At 43.1% G+C, this 26,569-nt stretch overlaps 1 protein-coding gene across 1 annotated transcript in view; it reads left to right on the top strand.

The window, feature by feature from the left end:
• The window catches only part of LOC144756172 (E3 ubiquitin-protein ligase TRIM39-like), a 45,650-nt gene that overhangs the window by 7,194 nt on the left and 11,887 nt on the right, over nt 1-26,569 (top strand). Inside the window, exons 4-7 of the mRNA XM_078645753.1 lie at nt 3,776-3,871; nt 4,388-4,618; nt 17,046-17,068; nt 17,806-17,912. Of these exons, the coding sequence (XP_078501879.1) occupies nt 3,776-3,871; nt 4,388-4,618; nt 17,046-17,068; nt 17,806-17,912 (457 nt within the window). The remainder of the gene's footprint in view (nt 1-3,775; nt 3,872-4,387; nt 4,619-17,045; nt 17,069-17,805; nt 17,913-26,569) is intronic.

Below are 26,569 nucleotides of genomic sequence, written 5' to 3'. Positions count from 1 at the left end.
ACTATACTATATGGCATCTCACCTGCAGCATGCACTATGTGGTTAGGTGATACTTATCAGGCATCATAAAATCGTAAAGTTACCAGATCTGCAGGTCTAGTGAGTTGAAATATCTACTCAGCCTAACTGTAATACGTTTGACCCATAAACTGGGCTCAAATGGTGTGATCAGAGGCAAATATATTATTTCAATCTCATTTTTCTTATCACATGTTAGGGCACCTTCAGCTATCTGAGTTCAGCATGTCTGCTGAACAAAAAAATGATTTTGTTTGGTTTAATAGACCAAACGTTTGCTCCTTTTATTAAAAGAATCTAGCCCACATGTAGGGTACATATGACCCCTAATTTGCCTCTTAGTTCACTAAGTGTAATCGGGACAGGAATATTTCTCAGTTCATGTTCAAAATGTCTTACTTGTAATATATTAATTACGCATGACGTAGTAGTGCACCGACATTTACAGACAGCACATTTTCCATTAAAATAGCATAGACTTTCCCACTGATTTGTATTTTTAAGGCTAATACTACATAGCATTGAAACAATGTGTGGAAATCGGGTTTCAGCAAATATCTATCGTTTGCACATCACCAAGTAAAGTGTTCTGATCTGATTTGATCCTATCAAAATCCTTGTGTACACAAATCGTCTAAATTACCCAAAAAAGTTTTCAGTCGCTGCCATTTCTTTAAATATTTGCACACTTCATTTACAAGTCATTTAAGTATGCTGTTAGGACTATAGGCTACCATTTCTTTCTTTGTTGCACACTGCCTTCCTTGTCAGACAGTTCAGGTTTCAAAATCCTCTAACTTTGCAGTCGAAGAACAGTGAACATTAATCGCCAAGATAAAATAAGCAGCAATTTGTAATAAGACATAAGCTGACCTTTGACCTCTGCATAGCAAAGGTAACAGGATAAAAACATGATTTGAGGACATCTTAGTTACTCATTCGCTTTCTGAATGAACCGAGACCCTGCTCCTTGCCAGCTCAAGCTCTCTCACCAGAAGGGACCAGTAGACCCTAAAAGTAGCTCGCCCTGAAATTTCTCGAGGCCTGCTTGTGTTATGTGGATTTGTAAAGGGCACTTTGCCAGCTCAAGCTCTCTCTCCAGAAACTACAAGTAAACCCTAAAAGTAGCTCGCCCCAAACTTTTTCGAGGCCTGCTTGCGTTATGTTATGTGTATTTGTAAAGTACACTATCACCGTGAGGGTATCACTATGCTGAGGTACGTTCCTAGATCTGCCATTAGTAGGTTGGGTAATTGGAAAGCAGGTTTTCGGCTTCTTGCGGAATTCAAGAAGAGAGGCGGAGGCTGTCATATGTGGAGTGAGGCGATGCCACATTGCTTTAGGAGCGAAGTAAGAGCATGCTGGTCCTCCCAATCTAGTTTTGTGTATGGGTGGGATGTTTGCGAGTAGGAGTCTTGGGAAGTGGATGTGGTTGGTGAAAGGAGATGCAACTTTTGGGTACGTGGAGCTTAAGTTGTGTAGTGAATTGTATGTGAGGAGTTTGAAATGAGTGGGTTTGTGTATTGGGTGTCAGTGGGCTCCATGAAGTGTGGAGTGACGTGTGGGCAGTTGAGGAGGAGTCTGGCTGCCAAGTTCTGGCTGATTTGATGTCTTCTAGTGAGTTGGTTCGTTCTCCCAGCATGAATGGTGTTCCCGCAGTCCAACTTGCTGGTGGCATGGACATGAGTGACAATTTTCTAGTAATGCTTAGAAGTCATCTGAAAAGCTTACTCTTCATCTTCAGGGTGTAGAAGCAGGATGCCGTGACTGTGTGACTTGTGCAGTCGTGTCCAGTTTGCTGTCAGCGTTTATTCTTAGGTTTCTAGTGCGAGTGCTTGGTGTGGGTCAGAATATGTCCGGCCACCATTTGGAATCCCGTTGTGAGGTGTCTTGCCAAAGATCACTACTTGTGTGAGCACACACACATCAATGTGCCTGCTGTCACTACATCCGGGAAAAACATGGACTGCCTTTGCTAGGGCACAAAACGGAGCCCGATAGAGACCCGTTTCAAGGCCCTCTCTAAAAAACTGCCACTGCTCAGCACCGGTGAGCCCCAGCCCACTTAAAGCCCTGCATACAACTAATGCTGTTCCTCTGCCTGCATTAGTGCTGATGTGTTCGAGTTGAGAAACACAAACATAAAGAAAATCTTCAGTCAAAACACTCTCATATAAATTGTTTCTGACTGCCGAAACTACTTGTTGAAAAGTCCAAAAGTTCACCCAAGATTCCTTCCAACTCCTCTTAAGAAAAATCAAGGATGAAAAAAAAATCTATACCACCTTTAACCTTTAGGGCAGCAGTCTTTGCCTGAATATTCTCCCACCATAACTGAGGAAGTGGTCTTCTAGTGGGCATACCCAAAATGACACCTCTCAAAGCCGTCTGACCTGCATCACCACCTCAATCCTAAAGGAACTCCACTGGTGACGAGTAGAGGCATGCATTCATTTATGGAATATCTAATCCACAAGCTACAACCTAGGTTTATCGACCTACTTGAAGGACAAGCTGAAGAACTACAGGAGCTGACTGAGGTCAAATCCTGCAGTGAAGTTTCTTATCCAAGACGTAACACAGTCTTCCATCTTTGAAGAAAACAGAAAGAATTGTCAAACATGAGAGGGAGAAAATGTGAAAAACCGAACAACTAAAATATATGTAAGGCAAAACGATAGGAAACAAATATACTTCTTCAAAACAGTCCTTAAACCTGATTGGCATGCAAGAAACCCTCTATATTTTGAAAGTGAGCGCCCACCAACCTCTGCAACACAGCTTCTTAGTTGCTTCTTCTTCGACATTATACACAGGAAAGAGCACCTCCTAGTTGCTGGTAGCCAAACCCACAAGTTACACCTACATATGTTTCAAGTTCCATGCCCAGTAACCCAAGATTTGATAGCAAAATTGATGAGGTGGGTGTCTTCCAGAACTTTATACCCAAGTACGTTTAACTGCTACTGCTGTTATGACTGAATGCCAAATAATCCCACATTTACCAGCCCAAAAATTCCTGAAAATGTAAAAGTAGTGCCTAATTGTGCTTGCGGTGAATCATAACTGTCGAGCAGTATAATTTGACACTCATTGTACAGTTGGAGAGTCATGTTAAGTGTACATTGTAAGTATCAGCAGTTTAAGGATTTTTTCTGTTGCGCTGCATAGGATACGATATCAGAGTAAGAGTTTGTAAAGTGAAGCAAATAAATCAATGGCGCTGTTTTGTATCAGAAGTTTAAAGAGATAATACTGGGGCCACAGTAGAAATACAGTGGGATTTTTACAATTCTTACCTGTTAAAATCTCCCCTGTACTGTCCAGTTACGAGTACTATTTTTTTTATTTTTAAACCACACTGAATTCCCTATTCAGTGCAGTTTTACCACACACCTTTACCACCTGCTTTAAACCGGTGGTAAATGCAGGTTTGTGCCTGTGGATGGGGTTAGGAGAAGGAGGAAAGAAAAAGCAAGGGACCACCTGTTGGGAAAAAAAACACGGGATGAGGCGTGTGTGTGTGTTTTTTCTGGCTGACAAAATCATGTTTGGTACTCCAGCACCTGGTAATCAGATGAGTAAAATCAAAACGTAGAAAAATCAATGCATACAATCAAATTGCAAGTTAAAAAATTATTTTTGTTTAACTTTTAATTGGGCCCATAGTGAGTTTTGTATGAGGCAAATTTGCATCTGCCGGGTTTTTTTGTTAACTACTTGGATAGCATTCTGTTTTTTCCCCTCACATTTTCAGGATAAACTTCAGACTGGCTTGATCACTCTAAGACGAGAGGCTCAGACTCTTTTGGGAATGAAGACCAAACAGGAGCATGAGACAAAGGATCTTGAGGTATTTGCTCTCTCCATGTCAATTAACCCTCAAACTCTGCCTTACATTTGCATGCAGAAACGCACCTTTCGTTTCTTTACTGATGGTGTTGGGGGGAGTTAACATCTAAGTTGTCTTTTGTACTCTTGTCATCCTCTCGTCACTCTGTGCACCTTCAGAAACCCCTGATCTAGGAACTCAAGAAAAGAGAAAGTCAATGGACAGATTTGTCTTAAGATGCCAAGTCTTATTGTAACTGCGAGGCTCAGCTTGTGGGCCTGTACTCTCTTTAAGGCTGTACTGCTAATCTGTTTTTTATTCCTCCAGTTTAAAATAAAAAAAGTTTCATAGGCTACATTTAAAAGTAACATGCATTGTATAATTTCAAATATATTGCTAAATAAGACGCTGACTGCTTCTTGTAACCAATTTTAGGAGCTCTTGTATAATCATTGTTCACCTGTTCTGAATACCATAACTCTAGGATTACAAAAAGTAACTTTACATTTCTTTCTTTTAATACATGCTCTGTTCCAGGTAACATTTGAGTCCCAGCGCAAAGTAATTTTGTGTGCTTTTGAAGAAATGCACAGCTTTCTTGAGGAAGAAAATGGTCTCCTCCTTACAAGTCTGGAAGAGGAAAGAGAAAAGTTTCTAAAGATCATTGAACAAAATATCACTCATTTAGAAGAGCAGTATTCCTCACTCAGGAAACTAATTGAAGAGATTGAGGTGAAGTGCCAGCAGCAGGATGTGGAGTTGCTGAAGGTAAGCAGGACATCTGGAAACTAATGAAACCATCTTTATTCAGTAATGTAATCGCAGATTGAGCGACAAAGGCTCCATAACCGGATCTTGAGTTGATGAGAATTGAGTTGGAATTCTCTGGAACTGAAGTAGTAGCCTTCCAACCTCCGAAAACTAATTTCAGAGCTGGGAAAGTGTTAAGTGTAAGAGAGAGACCTATTTCTAGTAGGGCATGAGAAATTAATGCACTTGAGGAAGATTCTGACCTAATTGGTGACTGATTGCTAAGAGTTTGAACACCGTTAACCAGGGTCTGCATACCTCTGGAGCCACGCTAGTGACAAGGATCCATTAACCCTAAAGGAAAACCAGCAATTTTGTATTTAATTTTGAAATCGAAAAAGGGCAGTGCTTTTGGGGACCTGAGTCAAAAGGCCAGGGGCAATTCTTCCTCTGCCCTGTTGTGGCTCCTTGCATCCTGTAATGGTAGCCACAAGTTTTTTTTTCTCTATGGGAGCCTGCCACTTGGACCCAACTTTGGTTCTTGGACCCGAACTGATTGACAGGAAGAATACATCTCCCTATGCAATCCGATGAAATCCAATCCAGGTGCACATACAAAATAAAATAGGTGTCGGCAGCAGTTGCATCATCATGTTTCCCCCTTCCCCCTTTCCCCCTTCTCCCATGTATCAACAAATGTAGGTCCACAATGTGAGATGTAATGACCTGACCAATGCTTGTTTAAAAGTTTTGGTCCCTTGATGCTCTGCGAACTAGTGGTCCTGATATCTGTCTTGCTTAAAAGGGTGCGTCAGTTTGAGGCCTAGCAGCCGCAGCAGTATTGTAAAGCTAATTTCTCACTGAACTTATGTACACCGACCCAAGAAGAGGCACTTCCTCGATTGAAGTACCACCTTCATGTCAAGTTGGGTGTAATTCTGTAAATTTCTTTCTGTGTTTAGGAACAACGAATCCTATAGGAAATGTTACCTTTTTTCACTGCCGCAAGCCCCCCTCCACCATCTTTATAGCTCCGCATTAAGCGTGACTCAAACCTGAATCCGCCACGGGATTTTTTGTTTTTTGGGGTAAATTTAGCAGTTAGATTAATTGAATGATGTATCCTTTAATAGCAAAACATAAAAAGCAGTTTGAATAGAAAATCGGATATCACCAGAACTACATAGGTGCTTTCTCTGCTTCCAAGTTGTATATGCACAAGTACAAAAAAAGGCAGCTGAATGTTGCTGGTGGTGTAGGAGAGTGCTCCATTAAGGAGTTATAGTTAAATAGTTAATGCAGTGTGGCGAGTGAGGTGAGAAGACTGTGTACTGAAGTTCGAAAGTGATAGTAATTAAAAGATGGTGCGTAAGTATAAATGTGAGTGAGAAGTATGTTTTGCAGTAATATGAAAGTGGTGCGTGAATGATAATTTTAACAGATCAGTCTAAGTTATTAATTTGTTATGGTTGTGCAGTGTAAGATCTGTTTGGCGGAAATACATTACAAATAAGTACGTAAGTGATGCATAAATGATAGAATTAAGAGATAGCTAAAACTGTACAATTTCTAATGTTTCTGGAGCTTAATTTGGGTTTGTATACCAAACATAAGGAAAGTCTCCCTATCTAGAACTATCGCCTAACCTTAGTGTTTTATTGTGAATTTCAGTTTAGTAGAATAGAGTGTTAAGTGAAGTGTGGTACAGTATTGTGGTGCACAGCGTTGTAAAGTGTGCTCTGGTACTGTATATTGTGGTATAGTGAAGTGGAATGAGGTATACTACAGTACTGTATAGTGGAATGCCATACAGTAAAGTGGCAGAGTAGAGTCTCATACAGTGGAGTGACTTAGAGGAAATTCTGATAGACTGACTGGCATTTATTAGAGTGGCATAGAATGTAGTGGTGTACAGTGCACTGGTATGCAGCAGTGGGATAGCATAAAGGGGAGTGTGGTAAAGTTAATTGATGCCCTGTAAATATCGTACAGTGTATTTGCATATACTGTAATGGCGTGGAGTTAGACCGTGGAGTGTTGTATAGTTTAGATGCCTATATTGGAATATATAACGTACAGTGGAGTGGCGTAAAGTGAAATGGCGTACAGTTGAGTGGGTTGTACTAGGGTGCTTGAGAGTGCAGTGGGGTAAAGTTTCCTGGTGCGCAGTGGGCTTACGTAAAGTGGAGTGTGGTACAGTGTAGTGCTGTAAAGTCAAATTTCGTATAATGGAGTGGCATATATTGGAGTGTCGTATAGTGCATTGGTGCGGAGCGGTATACTTTAGACTACTGCGGGGTAGAGTGTAGTACAGTACAACAGCATATAGTGGAGTAGCATAAACTACAGATTGAGTGCCATCTAATTTAGTAGTTTAATGTCATAATGTTGAGATTAGTGGTGTTAACTGTTTAGATGTGGAGTGCTATATAGTGGAGTAGCATACAGTACAGTGCCGTCCAACTTAATCGGGTTAATTATACAAGTGTACAGTGTAGTCGCGTACAGTGAAATGTGGTTTAGTAGAGTGGCGCAGAACGTACTCTTGTAAAGCGAAATAGCATACAATTGATTGTGGTACAGTGCAGTGGCATATAATATATTTCAGTACAATACAGTGGCATAGAGATTTGTAGTGGAGACTGGAATAGTGTACACTCCAGTAGTGTATCATCAAGTGGACCATACTGGAATAGCATGTAGTGGATTAGCGTACATTAGAGTAGGGTATAGTGGAATAGCGCTGAGTTGCTATCACACTTTAGGGGCATCTAGTAAAGTGGCAGACAAGAAACTGTATTAAAATGCAGTGGTCAACAATATAATAGCGTAGAGTATACTCGTGTACATTGCAGTGGTGTGCAGTTTTGTTGAGTTGAGAGGAGTAACGTAATTAGCATAGAATGTATTGGATTATACTGTAGTGTTGTAAAGTGGACTAGCGTACTGTAAATTCCGTGCAGTGATGTAAAGTAACATACAGTTGAGTGGCGTAAAGTGGGGTGTGTAAATTATAGGAAATATAGCATTAAAAGGCAAAGATATAAAACGAGCATTTGCAATGCAATAGGTCTCGCATTAGGAAAGTTTGAGCTATTGGTACTGTAAATTTGTTTTTTATTTGTTTTGTTTTTGAAAATAGCGAAATTAATAGCTTTGTCATTTACAATGCCAATAGTTATAACTTTCGCAAATGTGACACCTATAGCATTTGTAATGCAATATGTGTTGTATTTACGTGGCTTACATGTATTGATATTACAAATAACAATGGCTTTTAATTTTTTGTTAAACATTACTACTTAAAGAAAGGTTATTGTAATTTATAATGGCAATAGCTTAAACTTTTGTAAATAACTTTTGTGAAGATTATGTTCAGTGTATTTTATTGTGACGCAAATCCAAGAACAGAAGTCAAATATTAACATATTTTTGTTACATTTGTAATAAAGCTTGAAACATTGAGAAAACATATTTGAACCAGGTGTTGTTGAATGGTTGCACAGATTGATGCTGTGGTGGCGCTGGGTGATGTTGTGATGGCGAACGAGTGATGCTGTGGCTTTCAGTGATGCTGTGGTAGCGCATAGTGATGCTGTGGTGCTGAATGAAGCTGTATGCTATGCTATGTTTTGCTAATCCTATGTTTTGTTATGCTATGCTATGTTTTGCTATCCTATGCTTTGATTTGTTATGCTATGCTTTGTTGTGTTTTATTATGCTATGCTTTGTTTCGCTATGCTATGTTTTGTTATGCTATGCTATGTGGTATGCTATGTTTTGCTATGCTATGTTTTGTTATGTTTTTTATGCTATGTTCTGTTATGCTATGTTCTGTTATGCTATGTTCTGTTATGCTATGTTCTGTTATGCTATGTTCTGTTATGCTATGTTCTGTTATGCTATGTTCTGTTATGCTATGTTCTGTAATGCTATGTTCTGTAATGCTATGTTCTGTAATGCTATGTTCTGTAATGCTATGTTCTGTTATGCTATGTTCTGTTATGCTATGTTCTGTTATGCTATGTTCTGTTATGCTATGTTCTGTTATGCTATGTTCTGTTATGCTATGTTCTGTTATGCTATGTTCTGTTATGCTATGTTCTGTTATGCTATGTTCTGTTATGCTATGTTCTGTTATGCTATGTTCTGTTATGCTATGTTCTGTTATGCTATGTTCTGTTATGCTATGTTCTGTTATGCTATGTTCTGTTATGCTATGTTCTGTTATGCTATGTTCTGTTATGCTATGTTCTGTTATGCTATGTTCTGTTATGCTATGTTGTGTTATGCTATGTTGTGTTATGCTATGTTGTGTTATGCTATGTTGTGTTATGCTATGTTGTGTTATGCTATGTTGTGTTATGCTATGTTGTGTTATGCTATGTTGTGTTATGCTATGTTGTGTTATGCTATGTTGTGTTATGCTATGTTGTGTTATGCTATGTTGTGTTATGCTATGTTGTGTTATGCTATGTTGTGTTATGCTATGTTGTGTTATGTTATGCTTTGCTATGTTGTGTTTTGTTATGCTTTGCTATGTTGTGTTTTGTTATGCTTTGCTATGTTGTGTTTTGTTATGCTTTGCTGTGTTGTGTTTTGTTATGCTTTGTTGTGTTTTGTCTTGCTATGCTTTGTTGTGTTTTGTCTTGCTATGCTTTGTTGTGTTTTGTCTTGCTATGCTATGCTTTGTTGTGTTTTGCTATGTTTTGTTATGCTATGTTTTGCTTTGGTATCCTATGTGTTGTTTTGCTATCTTATTCTTTGTTTTGTTATGCTATGCTATGTTTTGCTATCCTATGCTTTTTTGTTATGCTGTGCTGTGTTTTGTTATGCTATGCTATGTTTTGCTATCCTATGCTTTTTTGTTATGCTGTGCTGTGTTTTGTTATGCTATGCTATGTTTTGTTATGCTATGATATGTTTTGTTATGCTATGCTATGCTGGTGAGAGTGAGTGAGGGTGTGTGAGGGTGAGGGTGTGTGAGGGTGAGGGTTATTGAGGGAGGGTGAGGGGTGTGAGGGGGTGTGAGGTTGTGAGGGGGTGTGGGTGTGAGGGGTGTGTGAGGGTGAGGGGTTGTGAGGGTGTGGGGTTGTGAGGGTGAGGGTGTGGGGTTGTGAGGGCCTTGGGCCCGCCTCTCGTGCAGAGTGCAAGAGGGGGGCACCTGGAGCCCGGGTCCCACCTGCACTGCAGGGGGTGTAGGGGATAATGTTACGCCACTGGCCATAGCTTTTAAGTGACTTCAAGTCATGTGAGACACGTTCAGTAAACTCTTGATTTTTTTCAGCCAGTGCAAGACCTTGCATTGTAGATTTACTTTTTCAGCGTAAGTAAATAAGAATAACAAATTTAAAGGTAAATTTCTCCTCCCCAGTACCTCACATACAAATAAACATAGTACATCTGAGTGTTTTAAGTAGGATTAAAAAAGTGTGTGCGTGTGGGGGGAGTGTTCTTCAAAACGGGCGTGGCCTATCTAATTAAGGGCATTGCTTAAACACCTAACCTAAACATCTGTGCTTAGCATAGTGTGTTATCAGACTTCTATTTTGCTGCCTCTTTGTTTTATCGCATCCAGATACAATACAACAACTGACATTACACCTGAAACAAGCTTTGACATTGCTTGTTAGTTGCATAAAATAAATAAGTAACAACAAGGACTTTGTTGTATAGTAGTACATTGAACATGCTTCAATTCTGTGCTGACTGTGAAATAATGAAAACGAGTCTCTTTGAAGCTACATCAAAGGCAGAGATTTTATTTTCACTCTTGAGTGTGAGGGCAAAAATGGAAAGCGGGAAGGGGACCCGTCTCAGCACCTGCTTTACAGAGCGCCAAAGGGCACCCGGCCCACTTAAAGCTCTGGCAACACCAGCGTCATCAGGGGGCGGAGATATGTTATGCAGGTGCCTCTCGAAGAGTACCAGGCACAGAGGTGATTGAGGACTAATGTGGTGGATGAGAAAAGAATGTCACATGAAGGCGAAGCACACTTACCGTATTTTCCGGCGTATAAGACGACCCGGCGTATAAGACAACCCCCTACTTTGCTTGATAAAATTTAGGTTTTGTGCTATACTCGCCCTATAAGACTACCCCCACTTCCAGCGCAGTCCTGCAGTATTTCAGGACCTCCTGCTGCCTCATCTGCCTGGGGATTTGGAGGCGCGTGTGCAGGTCAGTCTAGGCAGGAGTGTTTGAGTGCCCGGTCTTTAGAGCAATCGTGCAGTGTCTGCCATTTATTGCAGTATTATACCTCTACTCGTACCTTGTACGCTTTTATAACCTGCACACTTATCACGTTTTTCTCTTGTAATGTACCGATTGCTACCTCATGTATTTTGGTTGCTCGCTATTGTCACTTTTGAACCATGTAACTTAACGTTTGCTTTTTAATTGTTCCTATTACCGGTTCCGCTCCACTGTGAAATACGGTTTGTGTCAGAGCGCTTTACAGTACGGTAACAGTATTGATACCAAATGAGGTTCCAATATCCCCCCAGCCCCTGCGGTGCGAGGGGAGGGGGAGCTCTGGCACTGGGCGCTCTGGCACTGGGCACTGGGCACGGACGGCGGATTAGAGCCCCCCCCCGCTGGGTCGGAAGCGTGGGCGGGAAATGGTGCTCGAACTCGCAGCTCGAACTCGCATCCAAGATCAGCCCCTCGCTGATTTTGGGTCGGAAGCGTGGGCGGGAAATGGTGCAGCTCGAACTCTAACTCGCATCCAGATCGCCCCTCGCTGATTTTGTTGGGGCCGTGGCATACCGTAGTTTTCTAATCCGAGGATGGATGTAGAAGCAGTCTGACACCTTCAGGAGTAGTCCGCGCTATTGAAAAACACATAAAAACAGACAGTCTAATTTGGCATCCGGCGTATAAGACGACCCCCGACTTTCCAAAACATTTTCAGGGGTTCAAAAGTCGTCTTATACGCCGGAAAATACGGTAGTCGCTTCACTTTTCATGTTACACTAGTTCAATTAAATGCTCACTAGTGAAATTAAAGTCACTTGTGCATAGCTGGTGACAAATGCATGCCAGGTCATTTTAAACCAAAGAAATTTTAGGTTGAAGAAAGGAGTGGGACTGGTGACACACATTTTAATTCGCATGGCAATAACATTGGAAATGAATCGTGAGGTGACAGTGTGACGGCAAAATGCTGCTGAAAATGTGGGAGACTTTACGGGAGTGTTGTAGAGCGAAGCTGAGAAATGTGGCAGACTCGTCTGTCTCGCTCACCACCCCCCACACACCAGTAACTTGCCAATGGTGCACAACTCTCAGTGATGTAAAAGGAAATGTAGAAGCGCAGGTGCTCACTCTATAGAGTACCTGTTTCCGCCAGATAAGTGCTGGTATTTTCCTATTAAATGAATGTGTCTGTCTGTAACAAAACTGGTGCTCCTGTACTTCGCGCTATATGAAACTCAAAAAAAACAAGGGGACAATCACCAACCCCGTCGGCTGCTGCGACAATCCTTCATGGAGGCCAGCTGATGGAAGCAGCATTAGATATAGAATTGTTTCCGCTTGGCGCCACACTGACGTCACGGTTGTTTTGATTTAGTTGCTCGCCGTGAAATGGATCCAAAAAAACACAAGCTCAGCGCAACCGGAAGTTCGGCAGCGTGAAGCCGGTCGTGGGGCGGGACTTCCGCCTTCTGCGTGAAGCCCGCATCCACGGAGTGCCAGAGAGCAGCATTGGTGACGCGGGCGGGGCTCCCATGCCTGAGGGAGAGCCCCGCGGTAGCTGCCGAAGTCAGGAGTGGTGGCGATGCGGTGAGTAGGGCTTAGTTGTATGGGGGGGTGGGGGTGTGTGTGTGCAGGGGGGGCTCGGGGGCTCCGGCGGGTGTGTGCGTGTCTGTGTGTGCGTGTCTGTATGTGTGCGTGTGCAGGGGGGTGGGGGGGCGGCAGCGTGTGTATGTGTGCGTGCGCGCCTGTGTGTGTGCAGGGGCTGTGGGCTGGCTGTGTGTGTGTGCGCCGTGTTTGCATGGAAAGCAGGGGCTGTGTGTGCGTGTCTGCGCAGGCTCGTCTGAGAGGTGCGCTCCCGCGGTGAAAACTGGAAAGGAAAAGCGCGTGGCACATTGCTGTCCACATTCCCAGATACGGGCAACATAAGGTCTCGAGCAGACTACGCTGCTCGACCTAAAAAAGTAAACCAAAATATATATATATACTATAATATGTAAATATTGGTGGGTCCCAAAAGGTGGTTAAATTCAATACATGTTGCTTAATTTATTTCATTGCGAAATGTCATTTCGATTTGGTGAAAACTTGCTAGATTAGATATTGCTGCCACTCTGTGAAAAATAAACATATATATATTACCTACTGGCAGTCTCCAGTAGGTAATTATAGTTAGGACCTAGTTTCCATAGGATAATCGTTTTTTGTTTTCCCAATAACTGGCGCTGGTTGACGAATCTTTGCGCAATTTTCGAAACTAGTGGCCCGCTCCTGTCTTGAAAGTTTCGGGGTGAATCGACAAGCGGGGGCCGAGGAAAAAAGGTGTCACAAAACGCGTTTTCCTCATGTTAATTTCAATAGGAAACTTTAGACCAAGCTACAGCCCACTGCTGAACAGAATTACACCAAATTTGGCACAAAGGTAGCCCTTGGTTCAGAAATAGACCTTTTTGTTAAATGGTGTAAATCTGTTCAGTAGTTCCTGAGAAATTAGAATAAGAACAAGTTTCGATATCTGGGGCTGCGCTGGGTTCATGAACCCTCCCGAGCTTCACTGAGAATGGCTGCCAACACTCTAAACCAGGAAGTGTTGACAGCCATCTTGTGACTCGGTAGAACCAAGTCACAAGAAAACAGTAAAAGATAAAAAACAAGAAACGGGGGCAGGGTAGAAAGACCCTGACCCCCTAGGCCTGTTCAAGGGGTCCCACAAGACCCCCAGGGCCCAAAAAAGCAGTAACAAAAAATAAATAAGGCGGAATTCACGTTTGGGTCGCAAATCCCCCAGAAATAAAAAAGAATGGCGGGCTCCTGCGCCTCATTTTAATGAGGCCCCCGCGTGGGCCAGTTCCCGGGGGCATTGTGAGAAAATAACAGCGAGGCCCCCGGGGGACCGCCACCTCCCCGGGGCTATGTAGATTATGTGCGGGGGGCACGTGCCCCCGCAGCCCTGAGGTCCACCACCTCACCGGTGCTTATTAAGAAAATAGTGCGTGGGGGTCCCACCCCACCCCCCACGCTGCTCCTGGGACCGCCTCCTCCCTGGGGCTTCATAGAAAAAGGGCGGGGGGCCTTGCAGGCCCCCCAAGCCCTGGGGACCGCCACCTCTCTGTGCTGTAATAAAAAATGTGTGTGGGGGGCTCGAGCCTACCCCAAAACTGCCCTGGTTACTGCCCCCGGGATTTAAGTAGTTGGGTGGGGGGGCCGCGCAGCCCCATTCCTAGAGCACTCAATGGCCCTGGAGACCGCCCGGGCTGCCTCCTGCAGTGTCTCTGGGTGCCCACCCCTGGGACACTGCAGCTTCTTGTGCGCTGCTGGTGGGGCGATGAGGTTCTCTTGTGTCCTGAGGTCCTCGGGACACAAGTGGACTTCAGCGTTCGAGCAGCAGTGCGCCAGAAGCTGCCTATGCAGTGTGGTGTAAAAAGGTGCGTGGCCTAGAAACAAGTCTCTGCAACGCAGCTCTATGGCATTTACTGGAGGTACTTGGTGGGCTATTTTGCCACCAGGGACCTTCAGGATTCAAGGTGACTTAATAGGGAATTTATAGTTAGAAATTAGCATTTATGAAACCTTAGAAATTCACTGGAAAAAGCATAGGATTGAAGCACGTTATAATTAGAAATTTCCATTAAAAAAAACAACATTGAAATTCACTGAAAAAAACCATAGGTTTCAAGGACGTTCTAGTTAGAAATTAGCATTTTAGAAACCATTGCAATTCCCTTAAAAAACCATAGGTTTCAGATACGTTGTAGTTAGCTCACCTAACTATAACTCGCGCCCCCGCAATGCACTGCTGATGATGTCACGACATGGTTCGTGACATCACTGATGGCATCATCCACGTGAAAATCTGATGCACCTCCTCACACTCTAATATAACCTTTGATACACCCACTGTAAAATAACTACAATTTTCGAAACCACCTACACACCAATACCAGTTACTACATACTCACTGACTGATTCCAAGGTCTACACCCACATCCTTTCATTCACCCATACAATCACTCATACATGCAGTCACTCATCAATACAACACTATCATATGCACTCATACACCTATACAGCCACTCGCACACCACCACTCATCCAGAGTTACCACACACCTAGTGAGTCATGCAAAGCATCAATTACACTTCCATTTACTGACCTATACAGTTATACACACACCACATCACTTATTCAAACCGAAACCAACGCATACTTACTCTTATACAATCACTGATACAAGTACATACCCATCCATACAGCCACTCTCACAAGCACTCACTCTCACAGTCATTTATTTTCACCAACTCACATACACTGCCTTTTACATATGCAGTTACTTAGACATGTACCATTGAGATATATATATATATATATATATATATATATACACACTCCCATACAGCTGTTTCCACATGCACTCTTGAATCCATACACCCAGTGAATCAAACCTACACCACACCCCCATTCAAATACTCAGGCAACCAATCGATAACCCTTAGACACTCATGTAGCTACTGACCAACCCATGCAGCAGCTTATACAACAACAGACAGACTCATACAGACATTCACACAGTTTAGTCACTAACCCATCCATTCAGTAAGACACATGTAATCACTCACTTAAACAGTCCGTCATGCACCTACTAAATCTTCCATCCAGAAATATCTACACCCAATGATTCTTCAATACACCTTGGTGTGTGTATATGTATATGTATATGTGTGTATATATATATATATACTTTATAGGAACACACACTGGATGATGTCATCAGTGATGTCACTGACCATGTCAGGAATAATGTAATATGTGACGTCATCAGCAGTGCATTGAGGGGGCGCAAGTGATAGTTAACTGAACTAACTATAACGGAAATTTCTACTGTTTTGTAAGAGTGAAATGTCCAACTAACGATAACATCCCGGTAACCTATGTTTTTTTTTCCAGCGAATAAATGAATCTGAAGTGTGTGTGTGTGTATATATATATATATATATATATATATATATATATATATATATATATATGTATATGTGTGTATATATATATATATATATATATATATATATATATATAATTTATTCACAACAGGTTTCCCCGATCCCGGGGATGGGCGGAGTCGCAGACACAAACGGTGATCACTCGCTTTCAGTTCAGTTTCAGTGTTTATTACACAATGTCATTGGGGGGTCAAACAAAAAACAACCAACGCGTTTCGACAGCGTCCGCTGTCTTGATCAAGTTCACCCTTATGAGCTTTTTCAATCGTTCTTTCAGGACTTTGGGGCTGAGTCCTGTAATGGCAGCCACAACATTAACTTTCAGAGTTGCAGCCAGCCCGAACACTTGGTAGCACAGTACCACAATGGCATAAAGTAGAAAAAATCCCTTGCTAATTAGAAGACCCTATCTTTTTCGTAATTTTTTAAGTACTAACTGCCCAAATACACCTAACTTTTACTGAGCATTTACTCCTTCGTGCCTTAACAGGTTTACACCTTGTCACAAAAACTGTACTTCCTTAGTAAAGTTGTCGTTTGATGTAATCCTGTTCAGCTGTTTTTTTTTCTGAATCTGAAAACCGTTTCCTTTGGGAAGCTGAGGGTAATTTGTGAAACCGCACCAAAGGTATTCAGGAAACACAAAAACACTCTTCCTGTGAAAATTCTGACCTAACTATATCTACACAGTGACGCCCACCACTGTGTAAGATAGATGGGTGTAAATGGAAGTACATTGCCATTAATGGGGTTCTGGTGACCGCATAAACCACAAGGTCAAGCGGTTTGTATGTTTTCACCAGATCCCAGAGTTGGCAATGTATGACCTTTTTACATGTTATCTATTATGTATTTTTCACAGCGATACAGGGCAGGTGTCTACTGCAGGAATCTAATCATAGAGTTAGTGGGCAGGCGTCTACTGTGGGAAACCAGTCCGAGAGCTGCTAGAGGACAGGTGGCTACAGCACGAACCCAGCAGGATGTGCAGTTTCTGATAGTTTGGCCATATTCTTACAAGTAGAAGAGCGGCATTCCTCCGCAACTCTGAGCTAGAGAGATGGCCATAGCATGAACCTGACCACCAGGTTGAGCTGTTGAAAGTAGTAGATGACTAGCAAGCAGCACAGCTAGATTAGCAGCTTCAACCTTCTCGATCAGAGGCATAGATATTTGGCATGCCGCCTGGATGTGTTGGAGTTTTATCTGTGTATAATAAGCCTTGATCTTTGTGTTTTTTTTCTCTTTTTAGGATGTGGAGAGCCTTTTGAACAGGTTTGGTGCTTTTCTATTAACCACTCTACCTATTGTATTCTTTCCATGGGATGTCCCTCCTTTCTTCAGTTTGTCACAGTGAAGATTTTGTTTCATGTTTCCTCCTTGGCATTGTTTTATACCAATCCTTACTGTCCTTCCACTTTCATCTTATAGTAAATAGTTTGTTTCATCATATTCATTGTGGACCCCCCCTACATGTTATAGTTGAGGGCTCTTGTTTACTCTGTACTCCTAGGAGCTCTCTCATTTAATGTGAAGTTGAACTTTGTTGTCCATACAGAAGAAGAGCTTTGATCCCAATATATTTTACGGTTAATACTTCTCTTGATCCTCAATTCTACAAGGCCACAAGCAGCACCCTCATTTAATTCACAGTAGATGCTTTCTGTCCACCAGATCGTTAGGAGGTCGATGATGCATCCTTTTAATATTACTGGTGCATCCCTGTCCTGCCTTGCCTTCTGAGTTTTGTCCTGTATTTGATAGCAGAAAGCTTATTTTATGTCATTATCCTATGATGGCCCATGTACGATTTGCATTAAACGTGCCTAAGCAAGTCCAGCGATATTGACTATATATGAGGATGTCCTCATTTATGTGATTCCCCTAGCAGTTTGTAGTCTTGTTTCCAGCTCTCGTTTATTTACATTTATAATGAGGCAGCAATTTGGTCAATATCTGTTTGTTAAACTTTTGTTTATTTCTCAATAATTCAGTAAAAAAATTTTTGGTAGGTGTGACAGCATGAAGGTTCAGGAGCCGGAATCTGATTTACAAGAGAGGGAGAAAAATCTGCAGAGTTTTTCTGCAGACCTGAGGAAGTTGATACTGGAATTCGGAGGTACATAATTAGTTTTACTATTTGAAACCTAAAGTCCGAGATGACTGGATCATGTTGAATTAAAGATAATCTACAAGTATGTAATTTTATTATCCATTTTCCTTTCTTTGGCTACTCAGGAGAAATCACTGACTCCGCCAGCGTTGATCCCATCATAGCACTTTTTTCATATACTCTCAACTATGGTGCACCTCAATCTCACTGCTGTACATTATGGCTAAAATAAAATTGACAAAGCCAGTAGATCTCACATAGGCGAGACCTATTGGTTTTGCCAGTGCTTGTTTTAAAAATCTTAATTTTTAACAGTATCTGCATTACAATTTTGTAAAGATATTGTCAGAGATCATTCATTAGTAAAACACATCCCCTTTTGGTGAATATAATTTCAGCGCCTTGGACAAAAACAATCCACTTTTATGTGTGTGAGAGTACTCCTCCCATGGTCCCAGAGTCTTCTTATTTTCCCAGAAGAGCCTATTACTTTTAAGTGGCTTCCTTCGCCTAGGCACAGTAATCTATACCTCTTGCCCATTTGCAGAAAGTGGATCCCTCCCCCTCGCTACTGCCTCCAATGGCATGTCGTGCCTTTTTTTGGCTATCAAGAAGCCAATTGCCAGCAGTAGTTGGGCCTATCTGATGCATTTGTGACCTACCATAATGCTTAGCAATTCCACTTTGGTGTCCATGGATGGTGATGGAGTTCCAAAACTAAACCGCCCTCCGCCGCCCGGCTGATGCACATGTTCCCAGTAGTGAAAAGTAATTGGGCAACTCCATATTGTGTGTACGAATGTACCATGGGCCTGAACACACCGTAAACAGTTTGTGGTCGGAGCGCATTCCGCCCCACTGCCCAAGCAAAGCAGTGTGGAAGTGGACAAAGCAGGTATTGAGAGTTGGCCAGCACACTGGAGCCAGTTTTTTTGCCTCCGCCTATACCTTATCCTCCAGCCCTTCAAACTCCTGCTCCTGTTTTTGCTTCAGCTTTCTCAGGGTGTCGGGCGAGTTAATTACTAACGATTTCTATACTGTGGACATGCCCTATTTCCAGATTTTCTCAATAATCTAATTAGGCTCCACAGGGTTAAAGTTTGAAAGGGTTGTCAACTTATCTTGTAGGGTTCTAAAGTGCGATGCAACTGCAAAGATTACATTTTCTTTTGTACAGAAAATTCCTCTGAGACCTGCTCAGATGAGACCTATATATTCTCCTGGCTTGTTATGGTCTCTGCCCCCACCCTGCCTTCAACAAAGGCCTCCACCCCATCAGCAAAGTCCTCCCCTGCATCCTCCAAACGTCCATCGGCTCCGCCTCATTCCCGGAGGCCTGGAAGCACGCATCTGTCCACGCCCTATGGAAGAAGCCCTCCGGAGACCAGGCCATGCTTGCAAACTACCACCAACTTCTCAACAACATGCAATCTGGATTAACAGATGGCACTCGACTTCTCAGTGGCTTTTGATGCAGTCTCTAACCACATCCTGATAGACGACTGCACAGGTCCTGATTTAAGGGACCTGCCCTCTAAAGGATTTGCATATTATTATTTTTTTTTGTTTGTTTTTAAACCTTTATTATAGCATTCAAGAAAATACAGGCATGGGCCTACAACCGCGGGGGCTGGCCGCTAGATAGATTAAGACCACCGATATTACAGTACTACACAGCCCATCAGCCGACAACCCAGAGGTTCGGCGGCGATTCAGGACAAAACTGGTATAAGAATGCAAAATTAAGTTTCAGAATGAGTCAGAGGTTTCGTTTTATATTATATGAGAGAGGATCAGGTGCCATACAATCAAACCAGATAATGCGGGGGACAGGGTAAGAAACAGGATAGACACATAATAACCACTGTGATGGAGAATCGGCGCCAAAGGATACAGATCGATGCAAATGAACACACAATATACATTCCATGTTGCGCCAATTCTCGGAGCCTGCCCACCCGGAAATCGGATATCAGAAAAGCATGAGCACTAGATACAAGCATACGAGAAAAGTCCGGATGATTCGTAGCTATACTGATCCTTAAAAAAGAAAAGTAAGGAAAAGAAAGGCCATAGAAAATAAAAAAGGCAAAATAAAAAAAAAAACGTCCAGCCCCCCACCCTGCACCCCTGCAGATGGCTACAGCCTAATCCCACTAGCAGCGTGCCGGTCGCCCCTAATAACTAAAACCCTAAAGGAAGGAAAAAGAATGGAGGAGGGCATAGACAGTCGGGCACCCAGCCCCTTTAGACCCCCGCCAGATACAGCCACCCCCTATCAATAAAAGAACACTTATGACAACAGTATAGAAGAGAGTAGAGGGTACCGGAAAACACCGCCAGCCTCTTAGAGCAAGCAGTTACAGGTCGAACACTTGTGAAAGGCACTAATACCCTTCCCGACCTAGTCAATCCTAACCTTGGCCCTTCCGAACAAGAACACGGACCCCTCCCATCGAGACCCAAAGGCACACAAAGAGGTAATAAAGGAGAAAAGAGTCATCAAAAAGCAATCCATGGCGACTCGCAGGCAGTAGGTCCACGGGAACCTTAGACGCTGAAGACCTCTCCCTCCTGGACGAACAGTCCCAATGTATTCTGCACAGGAGTCGTAGAGTCACCAAGAGAGGAGAAGACGACCACAAAGTGAAAGGAAAGTCACAAACAAAATTCTCCGGGAGGGGAACGCCTCTTGATATTTCCCCAGCCGGTACTGGCAGAAGGTTCGGTGATACCATAACATCCTTGGGAACACCGCCTCCCAGGGCACCATCCGATGGTTCCAATGCCGGTTTCCTCACGGGGCTCTCGCACGGAGTCAAAATGGCCATGGCTTGAACGGCTGCAGATTCCTGTTTCAATCATAAGGCCGGGTCCGGGTCCACCAGGAGCATCTCTGATAGGCGCGAGTCCAATTTGCTCATGGAGACATCAACCTGTGATCGAAACGCCCAAATTTCCGCCAGTACTGACTTCAGCGATGGCTCATGCATCGTACGATCCACGGTCTCATGCCCGATATCAGCCCCAATCACCTCCCCGGGTGAATCCGGCATCCTCGGGGGGGACAAACAGGATCGCGAACATACAGATGCGGAGGGTGACCGGTCTTTACTTGCGGCCACGGTCCACACCGTTAAGGCCGCAGGTCAGAGGCCCCGAACCACGAACCCCGGCAGCCCCGATACCGGGTCCGCGGGACGGGAACCCCCACTCACAGCCAGCAATAAGCAGGATCACTCCTCCATCGATAATGAGCAATTGAAACGATCACCGCCAAATTCGGGCTTAAACAAAGCCTCCACTCCGGTTGACCGGACCCAGCCTGGTTCTTCTGGCCGATGTTGTTGCACTGCAGCCCGGCTGTGAAAGTACTCGAGGCCCCGGCTTCACCGCTGGAGCAGGCCGCAAACTTCAACACGACAGAACTTCTTCCAACAAGCCGATAAAAGTTTCCGGATTTCACCATCGGAGTGCGGAACAGTTCATGCACACAGAGACCGGGCGTAAAGTCAGGATAATGTACAGGATATCGCGGCGGGTTACGGAGGTCGGCGGAGCCGGAAGCCTAAGCAGCCATCTTGTTTGCTGACGTAGCTCCTCCCCCCCCGGATTTGCATATTCTTAACTGGAAGAACTTAATCATCCTGTCGCCTTACTCCTTTGAAGTATGATAATTCATAGTCCGAGTACCTCAAGGCTCCTAGCTCAACCCCACTATTTCAACCTCTACATGAGCCCCACTGGCCAATATTACCTGCTCCCAGGGAACCAACATCCTCTCCTACGCTGACCATTCCCAATTTATTCTGTCTCTGTCTGACGTATCCCCAACACAAGAAACAAATTCAATGCCTACATGATAAGTGTGGCCACCTGGATGAAGTCGAACTATCTCAAGCTGATCATCGACATGACCAGTGATGGTTTTTGGAAAAGATGCTTTGTTGTGGGATTCCACCCACTGGCCTTCAGACCTTGTACCTGCCTCCATCCTCCAGCCCACAAGCACAAAATGTCTGGATACATCTGCCTGTGGATTCCTTACCTTTTGAATTGCAGGTGCATGCTGTGAACAAAAGACTTTGGTCTGCCACCAACTCTCAATTCTCACGCACCAAGAATTAAAGTCAAAGCATTAACTTCTAATGTGAAAGGGAAAGAGAAAACTCATCTGGTGGCAGAAATGCAAAATGTGAAACCAGTAAACCTAGTATCAGTCCTTGCTTCCCCGAAATTGTGCAATACTAGGCAATTGGTTAATTTCACTTTGCCCTAGATTTCTTCATTGTCACATATTAGAGCTCCTTAAAATATACAAGTTCAGGATGTGTGCTGTACAAAACCTTCTCTTGTGTTTTATTTAATAAACTATATGTTCTTCCAATTATATAACAACCAAGGATACACACAAGGTGCACCTGACAAATGACTCGCCTCTTGGTTCACTAACGTTTTCAGAATGGGGGCAGCCCAGTGCTGCTGTTCACCAGGGGGCTGCAATTAAACGCCAGGAGGGCTGCATGCACCCCCTTGGCCGTACTTTGAGTATCCCTTCACTAGAGCATATAATGAGGTAATCCAGAAGGCTGCAGCCTCCGACAAGGTTCCCAGTCTCACTGGATTCAAGCTAACCCGGATGATGAGGGGTGATACCCCAAAACCCGCCCCAGGATGCTTGTTTCCCATCCAGTGAGGACCTGGCTTGGTATTTCGGGCTGGATTGTTCCCATGAGGCACAGGCTCAAGACTGATATGCATATGGCTGGGTCTAAACTGCGCTGGCATGGTGAGCAAAAGAATGATGGATTTCACAGAAATCTGGGGGTGAATGTTTGAGTTGCTCTCATTTTGTCCATTATCTGTGTGTCTCTTTCCTCCCACATTATTGACCTGCCTAACAGCCAGGAGGAGGATGATTTCCAGTTGGAATTATTTTCAAATCCGATCACACTTTCTGGTGTCTTCCGGCGCTCAAGGGTATTTTAAAGTCTGCCCCTAACAACTTCAAAGAGCCTCCAAAGCTAGAGTAGTCGCCCTTAGAGTTGTAAAGAAATGGTAGCCCTCTACCATGCATACATTAAGGGTCAACTTCCCCCAGACTCTCCGCTGGTAAACTTCAACCACAAGTGTGCCTCTGTCCAAGCCAGAGGTGATACTCCTCCAGATAATGTGAGCAAGAAAATAGACTTATCGTGCAAGTGGGTGGCTGTAGGAGTGGCAGCCCATTTGCGAATAGCCAATTGTGTGGCACTCCTGTAATGCTACAATAGGAGGAAATGGAGGAGCTTAAGCATCTTCCTAAGCAGTACAGAAAATGGGTAGGGAAGGGGAGGAGCTAATGTCTTGAGACAAAGGAATTTCCTATTCCAGCACCCAATGTGCGTTGAATTATGCAAAAATAGGCTCTATGGACATTAACACAAGTGTTATACTTCGGTGCAACACCTGCCTTCGTAGCGCCAGGTTCAACCCCAAGGTACAAATGCAGCTCATCCACCTACCTGTTAATGGGAAGGACCATTTCAGGCCTCAGGTTGAAGAGCTGCTTGAAAAGATCAAGATCTGGAGACTGCAAAATATATGGGCGTGCTTCAGTCTTCTCCTTACTACGCCACCAGTTGGTGAAATGGGGATAGTGGCAGAGGTGGCTCCTACTAACACTGCCAAGCAGCGACTTGCCACGCGCCCTTAGATCGCATATTACCTCTCAGGGGGAGGTTACGCGATTACCTCTCTCATTCGGTGGAAATGACTTAAGAAGAGTTAGTCCTAACTGTGATCCAAAACTGCTTTTGCCTCGAACTACATAAAACCCCATCATACCATCCATAACACACATCTTCAGTTAGGAACACATCTCCGTTCTTCAGGAGTAGTGTGGGCCCTACTACAAAACAGCACCGTAGACCTTCTGCCCCTGGAACACCCATGGAGCGGAGTGTACTCTCTACTGCCTAATTTCCAAAAAGGATCACTCCTTAAGGCTCATTCTCAATCTAAGACCCCTGAATCTATCTATCCGTCAGTACCTTTCTGCACAACAGCACTGCAGGATAAAAACAAGGACCCTTTGTAATGGTGCTCTATCTCATGGCTGCTTGTTTCCTCATTCCCATTCACCTCCTCCATCAGAGATACCCTCACTTTGGGTTAAGTTAACAGCACTTGCAGTTCAAAGTACTCACCTTCACGTGCCCCCTTGGCACTGTTTTATGAATTATGACCTCCTGCATTGCCATCATCCCTCACGTGAGGCTGCCATGCATCCACCATCCACTGCACTATGGATGAATTTTACCTATGCTTCTAGACCTCTCCCGCGGTGACCCTTAGTGACATATGCCTTAATTTCTTGCCCACAAACTTGTCCTAGTAGATCCAACACGGGCCAGACCGCTTTGGTACTCCACCCTTCTAGAAAGGTCACTCACCCACCAGGAGAGGCATCCCCTCCCACCCCCCAGGCTGGACCTTCTCACACAGAGGCAAGGTTGGGGGATATTCTGGGCAGCTCAACCTTTTGATTTGGCATCCTGAGATGCTTGAATGTGGATACTTTAACCTTCCTCAAGATTGTATGGCTATCGTGAAGGAGGGCTGTTGATCCACAATTCGTGCATACTACACAGCCTAATGGAAGAGGTAAGTTTATCATTGCATCACAAAAAACCTGGATCTCATAAAACCCTCTGTCCAGGATTTCATTACCCTCCTCTTACACTTACAAAAGGAAGGCCTTTTTTACATATCTGTTCGCTTCCACTTAGCCGCAGTCGTGAACTACATGCAGAACAGGGAACACAGGTCCCTCGTCATAATTCTTGTTGTCAAAGCATTTATGTAGGTCCTCAAAAGGGTCATACCTCCCAAGAGACTCATCGTTCCTATGCGGAATATCAGTTTAGTCCTCACCATACTAATGGGTCCATACTTTGAACCTAAAGCCACACATGCTACAAACAGAAAATGCTACTTTTTCTGTAAGCATGTGTTAATAGCATGATGTGTTGTAGATTCACATGCACTCATCCTCCTTCCCGGAACATGTGTTTTTGTTGCAAATCTCTAAATGTTATTATTTTCCACAGCACATTGCATTTTATATACATCTTAATGTTCGTTCATACTCCATTTGTACACTCTCACGCGTTGTGCGGAAAAAAAAATCGAATCTGGAGATGGTGCCTATACACATTGTTCAGTAAGAGGAGGAAGTTCATTATACCTTGTGACATGAAAGACTTCTGTGAAAAAAAATATGTCGGAGGCCAGCATTGAATTGGCAAGAGTATGCTAAGCAAGTGAATACTATATAACAAGAAAGGGCCTGACTCTAATCAGTAAGGCTGAGTCCACTAAACCAACAACCAAACAAAATGCCAATACTGATGAAAAAAGTTTTTAACAACTGAGTAGTTAGTACAAGGATAGCCAAGCACCAATGCGCTTATGAATTGCTTTTATTTTCAAAAGATATATTTTCTTTTTTTGAAAAACATGTAGGGGATGTACATACAAAGAATGGAAGACAAATGAATATTTAGTACATACTGTTACTTCCTATCATAACCCATTCAAATGTTCAAACATTCCAACTCCACTCAAACGGTCACCACACTAAACAAACACCACACAGTCCTAGTAGGCCAATCGAAATTTTTTGAAGAAAGGCCAAACCACTAGTCAAACAAAGTGCTATTTGGGATATTAAAAATGTGCACCAATTTTTCTAAATAAAACAATTTTTAACAGTGCACCAACAGTGTAAATCAAAATACATGACCAATTGTTTGGTAGTGGAAAAAGAGAATGTTTAAAAAAAAAAAAGAAAAATCCTTTGAATATTGAAAATAAAAGCAATTCATAAGCGCATTGAAGCATGTGAATACAGCAATGCATGTTACAAACTGGTGCTTACCAGGAGGAGTACAATTTTCCATGCAGGTACATAACTTTGTTTTTTATTCCAACTACCTAATGTAAACTTACTCATTTTGTTGTCGATAGTTCCATGGGTGAGTTAGATTTGGTGAGTTTAAAACTTGTGATCAGCAGATAAATTAGGTGTCCGTGGTGAGAAATTCTCTGCGTTACTTTGCACTCTCATGGAAGAAAGTCAGTGCTTTTGTTTCAATCACTGACTGAACTGTTAAATCAAATACACTTTGTGTTTTTGAATAAAGCTTATCATAAAAACTACATAAAATGACATCTCTAAGTTAAAAGCACACCTTTAAAGAAAAACAGGTCACTAAAATCAATGAATAAAAACACAATGGATAGAAACAGGCGTAGTCCTCCCCTGAAAACAATAACATTTCTACAACTGCTGCCTACGTCTTCTAACAGCCAATAAATATTGTGAAAATACCACACCTGTACAGGTTCGGTAGCGTTTGCAAATAGATAAAAGCTGGGCGACATTGCACAAATCCAAGTTGTTTTAGCAGAGGCTTAAAAAAGCATTTTCTCAACTCTGTATAAAACAAACTGAATATGAATAGTACTTGGCTTAAAAATGTTGTCACATGGGCATAAGTCAAGATCAGAGGCCCAGTTATTAATATTTCGAAAGGTCGTTGGATAATTAAAAATATCCAGCCGAAACCTAGTCAGGACGAATCTGTGCCGATGGGTAATTACATTACTGACTGAACTGT

The sequence above is a fragment of the Lissotriton helveticus genome, chromosome 5_1 (genome assembly GCF_964261635.1).
Source record: "Lissotriton helveticus chromosome 5_1, aLisHel1.1, whole genome shotgun sequence".
NCBI classification, from domain to species: Eukaryota; Metazoa; Chordata; class Amphibia; order Caudata; family Salamandridae; genus Lissotriton; species Lissotriton helveticus.
Note: the sequence above shows the minus strand (reverse complement) of the source record. Positions and strands in the feature narration are given on the sequence as shown.